Source organism: Phyllobates terribilis, unplaced genomic scaffold (genome assembly GCF_046119375.1).
Source record: "Phyllobates terribilis strain yellow unplaced genomic scaffold, ASM4611937v1 Scaffold_2__4_contigs__length_985480577, whole genome shotgun sequence".
Lineage (NCBI taxonomy): Eukaryota > Metazoa > Chordata > Amphibia > Anura > Dendrobatidae > Phyllobates > Phyllobates terribilis.
Window position 1 is genome coordinate 400,501,221 of NW_027362762.1, and position 14,394 is coordinate 400,515,614.

Genomic DNA, 14,394 nt, shown 5'->3' on the forward strand with positions numbered 1-14,394 from the left:
GAATCATCAGAAGAGTTGTCCAAAAGCCAAGGACCACATGTGGAGAGCTACAGAAAGACCTGAAATCAGCAAGTACAATTGTTTCAAAGAAATGCACTCAACCTCCATAGCCTGTATGCACGCTCCTCACGCGAGACTCCATTGCTGAGCAAAAAGCTTGTTCGAGCGCCTTTAAACAACATTTAGACAAGCCTGTGAAATACTGGGAGAATATAGTCTGGTCAGATGAGACCATAATGTAACTCTTTGGATGCCATAATGCACACCATATTTGGAGGCCAAAAGGCACTATCTGCGTATCACCATACCAGCAGTTAAGTTTTGAGGTGGGAACAACATGGTGGGGGTCTGTGTTTCAGCATATGGCACTGGCAAACTTTATGTAATTGAAGGAAGGATGAATGAACAAATGTACCGAGACATTCTTGATACTCTGCCATCTACCAGGATGATGAAGATAAAACAAGCGTGAACATTTCAGTAGGACAATAATCCGAAACACACAGCAAAGGAAACTCTCTCAGTTGGTTTCAGAGAAATAATAAAGCTGCTAGAATGGCCTAGCCAAATGACCTGACCTGAATCCAATAGACAATTTATGGAAGTAACTAAAGCTAAGAGTTCATAGAAGGAGCCCACGGAACCTTGAGGATTTGAAGAGTATTTGTGTGGAAGAATGGGCCAAAATCACACCTGAGCAATGCATGTGACTAGTTTCTCCATACAAGATGCGTCTTGAAGCTGTCATCACCAACAAAGGCTTTTATGCGAAGTATTAAATATATTTCCGTAAGCGTGTTCAGTACATTTTCTGTGTCATTTCTCATTATTATGGATGAGTAAACTGGAAAGACAATAGCGCAAATATAGTCTTATCTTGGTAAAAAAATTGTTAATAAAGGGAGATTGGCTCACCTGGCAGGGTTGTGTTTGCACAACCACTTAATGCGATACGTGCGACACAGGCTGCTGCAGTAGCACAGGATAAAGAACAAACAAAAGTGCAAGCGGATGGGTTAATTCCTGCGCTGCCTGGACAGAGAGAATGTTGACAGATGGAGTCAAAGACGCATGAAGATTAAATGCGGTTGTTAACGCGTTTTGAAGTAGCACACTTTTTCTCCTGAAGACGTGTGTTACGTCGAAACACGTTGAGAAACCACATTTAATCTTCATGGGTCTTTGACTCCATCTGTCAACATTCTCTCTGTCCAGGCAGTGCAGGAATTAACCCATTCCGTTTCACTTTTGTTATTTCCTATGATTACACATAACTTAATTTATGGACATCTATGACTTGATTTCTTTGCCTGTGGATTGGAAGGGTTGTTGCCGTCATCTGGTGAGAATTTCATGTCAATTGCACCTTGAGAAATACATTTACTTAGAAAATTAGTGGTGTTCAATATGCTGTGCATTGAGTAGAGGTAGTGCTCCATGGGCTTTTGTGCCTTTTGGGTGTGAGTATGGTATGTGTATTAGCTCGCTCATGGGTTGAGGAGACGCACTTGACACCCTGTTCAAATGGAGATGAAACTGTGTAACTTGTTTAACTAGTAATAAAGATTATATCAATAGTTGCTGGCTGTTTCTTAGATACTGGTAGTACCATATTTAGTGTATATGCTAATTGGGTGTGAGTTGTTGTTGGACAGTCTTTTTTTCGGAGAGGAGTGAGTGGGGGTTTCAGACTTGATTTGGCTTTATACGTCTTTTTTTTGCATCTCTTATTTGCTCTTCTGTTTTGAGCCTGCATGCAAATTCAATGTTTTTCCATTGCTATTAATGTTGTTTATTGTAAATTCTCAATAAAAAAATAATTTAACAGAATGAATAAAGAGCTATTGATATAGGAGCAACAATTGGTAATATAGAAATAATAGGGTTAATTGCTGCTGTAGAAGGAGTAACTGGTTATGTAGAAATAACTAGTAATATTAGAATAATACGGTTAATAAATGGTAATATAGACATAATCCCACCAAGGAGATCATCTGCAAGGAGTTTGTATGTTCTCCCCGTGTTTGTGTGGGTTTCCTCCGGGTTCTCCGGTTTCCTCCCACACTCCAAAGACATACTGATAGGGAATGTAGATTGTGAGTCCCGATGGGGACAGCGATGATAATGTCTGCAAAGTGCTGTGGAATTAATAGTGCTATATAAGTGAGTAACATAAATAAAATTATAGAAATTATAACTGCTAATATAGGAATAATAGGGTTAATAACTGGTGATGTAGGAATAATGATAATATAGAAATAACTAGTAATAGTGATTTGAAATAATTAGTAGCATAGGAGCAATAACTAGTGATACAGAAATTACAACTGGTCATATAGAAATAACTGGTCATACAGGAGTAATAAGGTTAATAACTTAGTTATATAGAAATTACCAGCTATTCTTCCTACATTGCCAGTAATATCAGTAATTCCCCTCTAAATGCTAATAGCATATCCATGTCCAGGCTGATAAGCCTTGGGTGGGATCCCCCTGTAGAGCATCCATATGACTGTGACTGATAATCGTGTTAGACGTTATACCGCGTGATTGTTTGTGACTTTGAGTCTTTTTGCGCTCAGCCGTAACCCCAGACTTTCCTTTACTGAAAATATATTTTTCTCTTGTCTTTAAGTAAAAGAGACCAGAAAACGGAGCAGATCTGAAGGTGAAGTTGCCAGGAGTTGAGCTGGAGAAGTGAAAGAACGTCATTATGTTGTGTGTAAATGGAAGAGCTGGAAGTTCCCTGTCCTGCCAGCTGAAGCGGTGCCATTGATGCATTCCCTGCTCTGTGTATATACAAGTTTACCTTTTTCACTTTTTGCAGCGTTGATACTTAGAGAAGACATTACTGAACCACTGTGATGGTGCAATGAAATGAGGCTCCGAAATGGAACTGTGGCCACCGCGTTAGTGTTCATCACTTCTTTCCTTAGCCTGTCTTGGTACACCGCCTGGCAAAATGGGAAAGGTAGGTAACTGGCTACTGTAATAATACTATACCATACCGAAATGTAGTCATATAATGTAATCCCCTCATATCGTATCAATGATCTGCTTACAGCGACATACTATGGCTGATCTCCGCTGCTAATCCTTTACACAATGATCACAATTCTTTGTGGTGTACATGGGCATGAATCGTTTTCTTGTTCTACAGGTAGCCCGCAGCACACAGTCCGAGGTTTATTCCCGCATCCCATGGTTGTCTGCTTATATAGCAACCATATTCTAACAAATTCCTAACTTCATTATACACAGACTAATGTTCTTCCACATATACCTATTTGAGTGCATAAAAGAAAAAAATACTCCTGAGTAATCAAAATTTGTTTATAGGATATAATAAAAAGTTGACATTATTTATGATCTTTATTTTTACAGTAAATGTTATAGATAGAACACCAAATTTAGATAAAAAGAACAGATGTGTGTGTGTGTGTGTGTGTATATGTATGTATGTATATATACCATATTTTTCAGACTATAAGACGCACCGAACCATAAGACGCACCTAAGTTTTAGTGGAGGAAAACAGAAAAAAAATAATGAAGCAAAAAATGTGGTCATGATGCTCTGTTAAGGGGGAGGGGGGTCTGCTACTAACACTGTTACAGGGATAATTTACCCTCATCCTGGTATATATGGCCCCCTCCTTCCTGTTATATATGGCCCTCATCTCCATCCTGATATGCATGGCACCCCAATCCACCATCATGGTATGCATGGCACCCTCATCCCTCTTCCTGGTATGTATGGCCCCCCTCACACCCATCTCAATATGTATGGTACCTTCATTCCTCTTCCTGGTATGTTTGGCACTCTTCATCCCTGTATGTATAGCCCCCCTCATCCTTCATCCCTGTATGTATGGCCCCCTTCATTCCTGTATGTATGGCCCCCCCTCATGCCTCATCCCAGTATGTATGGCCCGCTTCATCCCTGTATGCATGGCCCCCTCATCCTGGTATGCTTGGCACCCCCTGATCCCCGTTGCGCTGCACAGAAAAAAAATAAACAATCATACTCCCCTCCTCTCTCCTCCAGCGCTGTCTACCCCATCCCTCATCCCCATACTGGTATGCATGGCCCCTCATCCAAATCCTGGTAGCATGGCACTCCTCATCCCTATCCTGGTATGCATGGCCCCTCATCTGAATCCCGGTATGCGTGGCACCCCTCATCCGAATCCCGGTATGCGTGGCACTGGCACCCCTCATCCCCAATCCCGGTATGCGTGGCACCCCTCATCCCCAATCCTGGTATGCGTGGCACCCCTCACCCCCCAATCCTGGTATGCGTGGTACCCCTCACCCCCCAATCCTGGTATGTGTGGTACCCCTCACCCCCCAATCCTGGTATGTGTGGTACCCCTCACCCCCCCCCCCAATCCTGGTATGCGTGGTACCCCTCACCCCCCCCCCCAATCCTGGTATGCGTGGTACCCCTCACCCCCCCCCCCAAATCCTGGTATGCGTGGTACACCTCACCCCCCCCCCCCAATCCTGGTATGCGTGGTACACCTCATCCCCCCCCAATCCTGGTATGCGTGGTACACCTCACCCCCCCCAATCCTGGTATGCGTGGTACACCTCACCCCCCCCCAATCCTGGTATGCGTGGTACCCCTCACCCCCCCCCCAATCCTGGTGTGCGTGGTACCCCTCACCCCCCCCCCCCCCCCAATCCTGGTGTGCGTGGTACCCCTCACCCCCCCCCCCCAATCCTGGTGTGCGTGGTACCCCTCACCCCCCCCCCCAATCCTGGTGTGCGTGGTACCCCTCACCCCCCCCCCAATCCTGGTGTGCGTGGTACCCCTCACCCCCCCCCCCCAATCCTGGTGTGCGTGGTACCCCTCACCCCCCCCCCCCCAATCCTGGTGTGCGTGGTACCCCTCACCCCCCCCCCCCAATCCTGGTGTGCGTGGTACCCCTCACCCCCCCCCCTCCCAATCCTGGTGTGCGTGGTACCCCTCACCCCCCCCCCCCCAATCCTGGTGTGCGTGGTACCCCTCACCCCCCCCCAATCCTGGTGTGCGTGGTACCCCTCACCCCCCCCCCCAATCCTGGTGTGCGTGGTACCCCTCACCCCCCCCCCCAATCCTGGTGTGCGTGGTACCCCTCACCCCCCCCCCCCAATCCTGGTGTGTGTGGTCCCCCTCACCCCCCAATCCTGGTATATGCGTGGTCCCCCTCACCCCCCAATCCTGGTATATGCGTGGTCCCCCTCACCCCCCAATCATGGTATATGCGTGGTCCCCCTCACCCCCCAATCCTGGTATATGCGTGGTCCCCTCTTCCCTTTCACACTGTACACGCATACAAAAAAAATAAACAGTTATACTCACCTTTCTTCCCTGTGCTCCAGCGATGCTGCCTCCTGTTCTGTCGGAGGCCGGGGGAGGAGTGCGGCGCTGGAGCACCGCGCTGTCCGGCGCCATTTTGCTGTAAATGTGTCTTCAGTAAAATGACGAAGGATAGAGCTATGCGCACGCGCCGATCCGACGCCTCACTCCGCCCCCGTCTCCGACCAGCAGAGAGGCGCTGTGGCAACGCTCCTCCCGGTCAGGTAAGTATGCAAGTATGGCGCCGGAGATCGCAGTATGCGTTCAGTGTCTACGCATACCGCGATCTCCGGCGCCCTACACCTCCTCTTACCTGTAACGGCTGGATGCCTGCTTCTGTCTGGAGCCAGACTGCGCGTCACGCATGCGCAGTCTATCGAGGCTTCAGACAGAGGGACGCATCCCCCGTTATATTATATATATTGTTTTGTAATCTGTTCTTATTTTCCGAAGTGCACTATTATATTGTTTTTTATGTACATTTATATTATAAAACACCAAATAAAATCGACATATTTAAAAGAAATAAATCACATACACAGACTTTAAATTTTGTTTTTTGTACATGACTATATTATTTTATAGCAAAGTAAGGTGAAGGGGAGAGGTGGTTTGTAGGAGCGCACCACGCTGAAAGAAGCTTACTTCGGTTCTGTTTGGAGTCCAACTGGAGAGTACCGCACCCACTGGTGATGACAGCCAAATAGTATGAAGAAAAGGTGAAAAAAAAAAATGGCACATCCATCCAGATTGTAAAATAAAAAATTGAAAAACTTTATTGGTGCATAATTAAAAAGTTAAAAATAGAAACCTCAGCCTGACCGGTTTCTGGTGCAAGCTGCACCCTTAATCATGGTGTCCTATGATTAAGGGTGCAGCTTGCACCAGAAACCGGTCAGGCTGAGGTTTAAATTTTTAACTTTTTAATTATGCACCAATAAAGTTTTTCAATTTTTTATTTTACAATCTGGATGGATGTGCCATTTTTTTTTTCACTTTTTCTTCATATATTATTTTATATAAGTAGTAACATGAAAAATATGTTCAAAGGGGCTTTTCAAATTCAGAATATAGGGGTCTGACTCTCTGCACCCTAGATGTTTGAAAGGGCCTTGCCAGTGCAGCGGACTCTTCTGTTTCTCTACATGGCGTACATAGTAATGACTGTGCTGGAGATGGTAATATCATCCCATTCACAACAATAGGACAACTTTGCAGCCCTCGGCAGCTTCACATGCGCTCTAGTTTTTTGCAATATAAATGCAATAAAAATGGTCTCAGTGTGTCAGATTTCACATGATGTGTAAAATCTCCATCTGGCCTATGAGGCTGTATCCCTGAAATCTAGGTTACAGTGTAGTGTGTGATTAATCAAACCTAAGCTGCCTCTCCTGCCGCAGATGTTTATCCCACACCAAGGTTGCAGAGGAATGAATGAAAACTTCTACGCCCCGATTCATCATTTGCATTTACTTTTTTGTCTTGTGCTATTCGTTGCTGTTTTTGCACCAAAGTCTTTAAAATGGTGCACGCGTTTCATGAATTTTGTGCAAAGTCAAAAGGGTCTTTTGCCTTTGTTTTAAAGGGGTTGTCCACTACTACTAGGACAACCCCCTTCTCAATCAGAATGTTTGCCCCCGTTAAAATAAAAACACCTATACTCTCCTCCAGTACTGGCGGTGTTCTAGCGTTGTCCGCACTCATTCCTGAGGTTGTTGTCACTTGATTCCTGCGCTCAATCAGCGCTGACCACACAGTCTCCACCTTTGGACGTATTTGTAATCAAGAGGGAGTGAGCAGACAGCCGCAGCTCTTGCTTCTTGTGATTGTCATTTTTGTATTAATAAACAATTCCTGAAGATTAGTGGGTGACTAACTTTTACCTATAAGCTGTCCTTTTAGGCTGGGTCTACAATGGCCTTTTTTGTTAACTTTTTTTCCCCTCTATTTCATCACAGTGTAATGCAGGTGAATGGGGTCATATTGTGGCGAGCAAGCAAGTGACAAAAATCCAACTGGTTTTCAAATTTTGTGACTTGGATGACCCCCGTTCAATACCTTGTGGGTCACAGTGCAACTTTGTTAATCTGTGCAAGGCTGTGATGAAGCGCTGGTATAGAGCAATCTGGCCACGTTACCTGTGTTGCAGCCCAAATCATTGTATAAGCCCCAGACTCAAAGGGGCTGTTCAGACTGGGCTCAATGTGTCTTAGATGTATGTATGGAAGTAATATGTCGGGGGTCTGCTTTAGATGTCCCTTAGCCAGACCAGAGAGCTAGTACATAGAACTGCTCTTGCTCTGACGTTTTCAGTACTGTCAATTGACATAGTGTAATGTTTTTTCTCAGCTTTGTTGCTTGAGCCTGGAGATTTCGCTGCTTTTTTAGTTAATGCATTAGAAACTCTGGTTCCCTTTAAATTTATTACAGATTAAGAATTATCCCTTTAATATATACAAACAGATATTCAGGAGATGATATTTAGCTTGACAGCAGTGTTGGCAGTCATTGAAGATTTTCCTTGGCACATCCTTAGAACTTCTGTTGGATAAGTATGTCCATGGTAAACTTAATCCATAGTTTTCTATATTAGAAGTCACAAATATCTTATTTCTGTGTATAATTCTTTTACTGTCCTATTTCTGAGTGCCGCGCAGGCGTGATAAGATGCAGTAGGTGCGAGAGTCCTAGATTATTTTCATGCTTTATATTATATGGTGAAGTCTCTTTAGCCGTTGAGAAGCAGCTGCTACCGTAAATAAACATTTGCCCTCTATTATTGCACACAGTTAAAATTCTAAAAAATAAAAACCTAAAGACGACCACCTCCATATCCAGACCAGATTTCCTGTTACGGATCATTTTGAGAGGACCACCCTGTAGGAGTCCACTTTCCAATCCAATTTTGGGTTGTTATCGCAATGAGGTTTCACTATATGTCATAAATTTTGATTCAAGATCAATCACTTAAGTAACATTAGACAAAGGATGAAGACTTTCTTGCAGCACTGTATGTGCTTGTGCAAACGGATTATGTCTTTAGTCGCTGCTGCTCTCCTGCTGCGATATTAAAACCTAATTCCATGGAAAACTGAAAATTCAAGTGTAACTGAGTCCAACATCACGCTCCTTCTGTTACACAGGGATCCATGACTTTGAGATGTTTAGAGTGGTCTTCAGTCTGTATAGATGACATTTCCTACTATCTGGCATGAGGGGTGCACTGTTGAAATCATTTGCCATTTTCTATATTTTTTGACTGCGCTTCATGTCCTGGGCATGAGTAGTAACAGCTACTTTACTGTGGGAGTCACCAAAACACTCCTGTTTTACATGGGGTGCATGCGATAATGAGTGACACACGTAATTTTTTTAGGCTTGACATAACATGATTTTGGTTAACAAAAGCCCTCCACCATCTATTCAATTATTGTAGCACATAGTAGTCATCCATCGTAATAATTGTGTTTTATCCTTTTACTCCTTCTTGCTTTAGCCAGCCTTATGGGTAGAGACCCCGTATATTCTGACCACCCTCAAGCTCCACTGCACACATCAAAAATCAGTCTCATCCAGCATGTCTGCCTTCCAGTGGACTGCCATCTGAATTGATTGCTTTACTTTAGGCCACAGTCCCACTATCAGTATTTGGTCAGTATTTTTTCTCAGGAGTGGGTGATAAATGCAGAATTGGTGACTTGTTTCTATTATACCTTTTCTCTGATTGTTCCTCACCTGGTTTTGGCTCCCACTCCTGAGAAAAAATACTGACGGAATACTGATAGTGGGGCCGTAGCCTTAAGCCCCCGTCTCACATAGCGATATCGCTAGCGATATCGCTGCTGAGTCACGGTTTTGGTGACTCGCTAGCGATATCGCTGCTGAGTCACGGTTTTGGTGACTCACCAGCGACCTCACCAGCGATGTCGCTGTGTGTGACACTTTGCAACGATCAGGCCCCTGCTGTGAGGTCGCTGATCGTTGCAAAGTGTCCTGGACCATTTTTTGGTCGTTGGCCTCCCGCTGGCCAGCACACATCGCTGTGTGTGACCAGCGGGACCAACGATCTGGCTGGTAACTATGGTAAACATCGGGTTACTAGGGGCACGCGCGCACTTAGTAACCCGCTGTTTACCATGGATACCGCTCCCGCGCACCGTAGCAGAGTGGTATCCATGGTAAACAGCGGGTTACTAGGGGCACACGCGCACTTAGTAACCCGATGTTTACCATAGTTACCAGCCTGCTCCTGCTTGCAGCAGGCTGGTAACGGGAGCAGGACATCGTGGAACGATTCTTTCCACGATATCGCTGCTCCCCTGATCGTTAGTGAGCCTGCCTGTTTGACAGCTCACCAGCGATGTATTAGCGATGCAGCAACGATCCCTGACAGGTCGTATCGTTGTCGGGATCGCTGCTGCATCGCTTAGTGTGACGGGGCCCTTAGTCCCAAGTCCCTACCCTTATCTAATAAATCTCCTCACCACCCCCTCCCCCCTCACCCCACAATAAGATTCCTTGCCAGTATTCCCCAGCAGCATTTGTATCTTGTTTTTGGGATTTTCCGTTTTTTTGTTTCTCTTTCTTGCTCCCCTTCTTCCCAGAGCCATAACTTTTTTTTAATTTTTCTGTCAATATTGCTGTGTGAGGGCTTGTTTTTTGCAGGACGGGTTGTACTTTTGAAAGACATCATTAGTTTTTCCATTATATTGTACTGGAATATGGGAAAAAAAATTCCAAGTACGGTGAAACTGCAAAAAGAGTTCAATTCCACAATTTTATTTATTTATTTTTTTTACCATGTTCACTAAATGCTAAAACTGACGTGCCATTATGATTCCCCAGGTCATTATGAGTTCGTAGATATCAAACATGTATAGGTTCTTTTTTTATTTAAGTAATGAAAAAAAGATTCAAAGTTTGTTTAAGAAAAATAAAGCACCATTTTCCGAGACCCGTCTCCTTTTTTTGGGATCTGGGGCTGGCTGAGGGCTTATTTTTTGCTCGCTGAGCTGACTTTTTTATACCATTTTGGGATAGATACGATGTTTTGATCACCTGTTATTGCATTTTATTGCAATGTTGCGGCGACAAAAAAAACGTAATTCTGGTGTTCTGATTTTTTTTTTTTCTTGTTAAGCCATTTACCGATCGGATTAATTATTTTTATATTTTGATAGATCGGGCGATTCTGAACTCGGCGATACCAAATGATTGTTTTTTTTATTTTTTTTTTGTTTTATTTTGAATAAGGCAAAAGGGGGTGATTTGAACTTTTTACATTTTTTAAAAACTTTTTTTTTTATTACTTTTTACATGCTACAATAGTCTGCGTAGGAGACATCTGATCGCCTGTGCTATATATAGCAGGGCTTCAGCCTGGGGGCGGTGCTCATAGCAGATCAGCAGTGACAACCACAGACCCCTGGTTGTCATGCCAATCCATCGGCGCCCCGCGATCATGTGACGGGGGTGCCAATGGGTGAGTCTTATGACGTGCTTCCGGTAAGTGTGAGTTAAATGCCGCTGTCAGAGATTGACAACGGTGTTTAACTAGTTAATAGCCGCGGATGGATCGCGATTCCACCCGTGGCTGTTAGGGGCACTTGACAGCTGATCAGATCACTGGGCTGATCTGTGCCGGAGCCCGCATGGCATGCAGGGGCATGACCTATGATGTACCTGTAGGTCGTGAAGGGGTTAAAGGGAATCTATCATCAGGAAAGATCTATTGTTTAAATCTGTTTTTTGTTGTTAATTTATTTTATGGAAATGTTGGGAATGTTTTTTTTCTACATATCACAATCAGTATTTAAAAATAAATAAAAGATAGAAATATTGTTATTTTTCACACTGGCCTTTTGGGGCTTTTTTAGACTTTAACATTCTGTTGTTTCAGGAAACAATACCTGTACATAGTTGGATTGATTAGATTCAGACCCTATCTCTTCTGTTGATTCATCTACTGAGCCTTTGCAAAGATCACTGTGACGTCGCCTATAATGATTAGTAGATCCTTTATCAGCTGTGTATAGAGGTATCATCTGTCATTGTAACCTTGCCTCTGATTATAATGAGCCTGCTGAAGTCTCTTCCTGAAAGTATAGTAAAAATGAATCTATTAAAAAAAAAAAAAAAAACCTTATTGCCAATGTGAAAATTGGAAGATTGATATTTATTTATTTTCCTTTAAATTAATGTGATATGGGGAAAAAAAAACATTGCCCAGGTTTTGGCTCTGCAGTGTTTGCTTTATTGGCTATATTTTATTTACTAATGAAAACTAGGTACTATATTTTTTTATTTTTTTCCCCTAATCTGTTTTTATTCTCCATGGTAAAATGATTGTAAAATCAGCGATATGTAATGCGTAAAGACCGCTACTCCCTATGATTAGCTGTGACATAAATGTGTCCACGGACAAATCGTTGTGGCAATGTGCTTGTATCAAAACTTGGCAGAAGTCCATGAAATTTAAAAGGCAGAGCTTTTACAAGATCATTTTTTTTACCATTATACTATTTACATTTTGTATCCGTTTTTAATAAACCGCAGTTTTCTTATTTTCTGTATTTTTCCTTTTGAACCAATACAGACCATATAGTATGGCATTATCAACATCTAATAGTGTGGCACTAAATAACATTAGTTTTACAGCTATAGCTATGTGTACTTTTCTTGGACTCCTAGATCAGGATGTTTTGTCTATAGACTGAAATCTTTTTTTATTTTTCTTTTAACTGATATTTTAGGCTGGTTTTCCAATCTCATTTTTCAGTCCTTCCCTGTTGCCCATGTGGGAGGGGAGTAGAAAGCTTGTCTTTATTCCTGGTCGGTGGGTACCATGTCCAGCTGTGAGATGTGTGTGATACTGTGTGGCGCGGCTCGGCTAAGCGTTCAGCGTCCCACTCTAAATAAGTTTCTTTCTAAGAGCGCACATTTTCACAGTGGAAATGCAAACATTGCAGAATGTGAGATGAATCAATCTATTGACGTGCACTGAATAAAGGGCTTCTTTCAGCTCTCTGTTTTTCTATAAAAACTGGAGTACTTAACAAAAATGATATGTTCCAAAGGTAAAGTCTTCATTTCTGGAAGCTTTCTGAAATGGCAGAAAAGCAAACACAACACGCTTATTTCCTGGAAAATTAATGTTGTGACTTTATTAATATGATGTGGCATAAGCTAAAGCCTGAGCTGCGCTGGTGGGCACACTATCTGCCAGGATGTCATGCCAGATACCCGCTTTGGCTTTAGCGGATTTGTGAGTTCATAAAATAAATATAAATCGTGTTTTATTATAAGACAGACCTGGGCTAAAGAATATAAAATATCTATTGACGTCAACAGAAATTCCATAATGTAGGCATAGGAAGTGTATATAGCCCTATCCTGCTTACACAACAGCTTGGCTGCCTTCTGAAAGAATGTATATTTCGGGTTGGAAATTGTTATATTTGTTGGTTTTAACGTATATAGTTGGTACATACAAAAACAAATTTGCCACACACCTCCACTTACAGATGATATTGTTTTGTACTCGCACTCCAGTAACCTCTCTGTAATACTAGCATAGATAGAGCTTCTTTTCGTTACCAACCAACCGGCTTTCCTTTTTCAGGATATTAAAGTAGAGGTAATCAATTTTTTTTATTGTCAATGACTTCACTTTCTTTATATAGAAAGTTTTTTTTCATTATATTTCCAATCATGCGCCTCCCAATGAGTCTCCAATATACCACAGCTGCAGAAAAAGACCTAAACCGCACATCCAAAATGTATACATTCATACACTGCTCAAAAAAATAAAGGGAACACTCAAATAACACATCCTAGATCTGAATGAATGAAATATTCTCATTGAATACTTTGTTCTGTACAAAGTTGAATGTGCTGACAACAAAATCACACAAAAATCATCAATGGAAATCAAATTTATTAACCATTGGAGGCGTGGATTTGGAGTCACCCCCAAAATTGAAGTGGAAAAACACACTACAGGCTGATCCAACTTTGATGCAATGTCCTTTAAAACAAGTCAAAATGAGGCTCAGTATTGTGTGTGGCCTCCACGTGCCTGTATGACCTCCCTACAATGCCTGGGCATGCTCCTGATGAGGTTGTGGATGGTCTCCTGTGGAATCTCCTCCCAGACCTGTACTAAAGCATCCGCCAACTCCTGGACAGTCTGTGGTGCAACGTCACGTTGGTGGATGGAGCGAGACATGATGTCCCAGATCTGCTCAATCGGATTCAGGTCTGGGGAACGGGCGGGTCAGTCCATAGCTTCAGTGCCTTCATCTTGCATGAACTGCTGAACTGTTCACACATTCCAGCCACATGAGATCTGGCATTGTACTGCATTAGGAGGAACCCAGGGTTAACCGCACCAGCATATGGTCTCACAAGGGGTCTGAGGATCTCATCTCGGTACCTAATGGCAGTCAGGCTACCTCTGGCGAGCCTGTGTGGCCCTCCAAAGAAATGCCACCCCACACCATTGCTGACCCACTGCCAAACCGGTCATGCTGAAGGATGTTGCAGGCAGCAGATGGCTCTCCATGGCGTCTCTAGACTCTGTCATGTCTGTCACATGTGCTCAGTGTGAACCTGCTTTCATCTGTGAAGAGCACAGGGTGCCAGTGGCGACTTAGCCAATCCTGGTGTTCTGTGACAAATGCCAAGCGTCCTGCACAGTGTTGGGCTGTGAGCACAATCCCCATCTGTGGACGTTGGACCCTCATACCACCCTCATGGAGTCGGTTTCTAACCGTTTGTGGAGACACATGAACATTTGTGGCCTGCTGGAAGTCATTTTGCAGGGCTCTGGCAGTGCTCCTCCTGTTCCTCCTTGCACAAAGGCGGAGGTAGTGGTCCTGCTGCTGGGTTGTTGCCCTCCTACGGTCCCCTCCACGTCTCCTGGTGTACTGGCCTGTCTTTTGGTAGCGCCTCCAGCCTCTGGACACTACGCTGACCGACAAAGCAAACCTTCTTGCCACAGCTTGCATTGATGTGCCATCCTGGATGAGCTGCACTACCTGAGCAACTTCT

At 43.5% G+C, this 14,394-nt stretch overlaps 1 protein-coding gene across 5 annotated transcripts in view; it reads left to right on the top strand.

The window, feature by feature from the left end:
- The window catches only part of MGAT4A (alpha-1,3-mannosyl-glycoprotein 4-beta-N-acetylglucosaminyltransferase A), an 81,974-nt gene that overhangs the window by 15,997 nt on the left and 51,583 nt on the right, over positions 1–14,394 (top strand). For 3 of the 5 annotated variants that reach the window (XM_073664888.1, XM_073664885.1, XM_073664889.1), the window contains exon 2: positions 2,636–2,971. In XM_073664888.1, coding sequence (XP_073520989.1) covers positions 2,878–2,971 — 94 coding nt within the window. In that variant the 5' untranslated portion in view covers positions 2,636–2,877. The remainder of the gene's footprint in view (positions 1–2,635; positions 2,972–14,394) is intronic. The other 2 variants (XM_073664890.1, XM_073664887.1) reach the window with 1 other exon arrangement.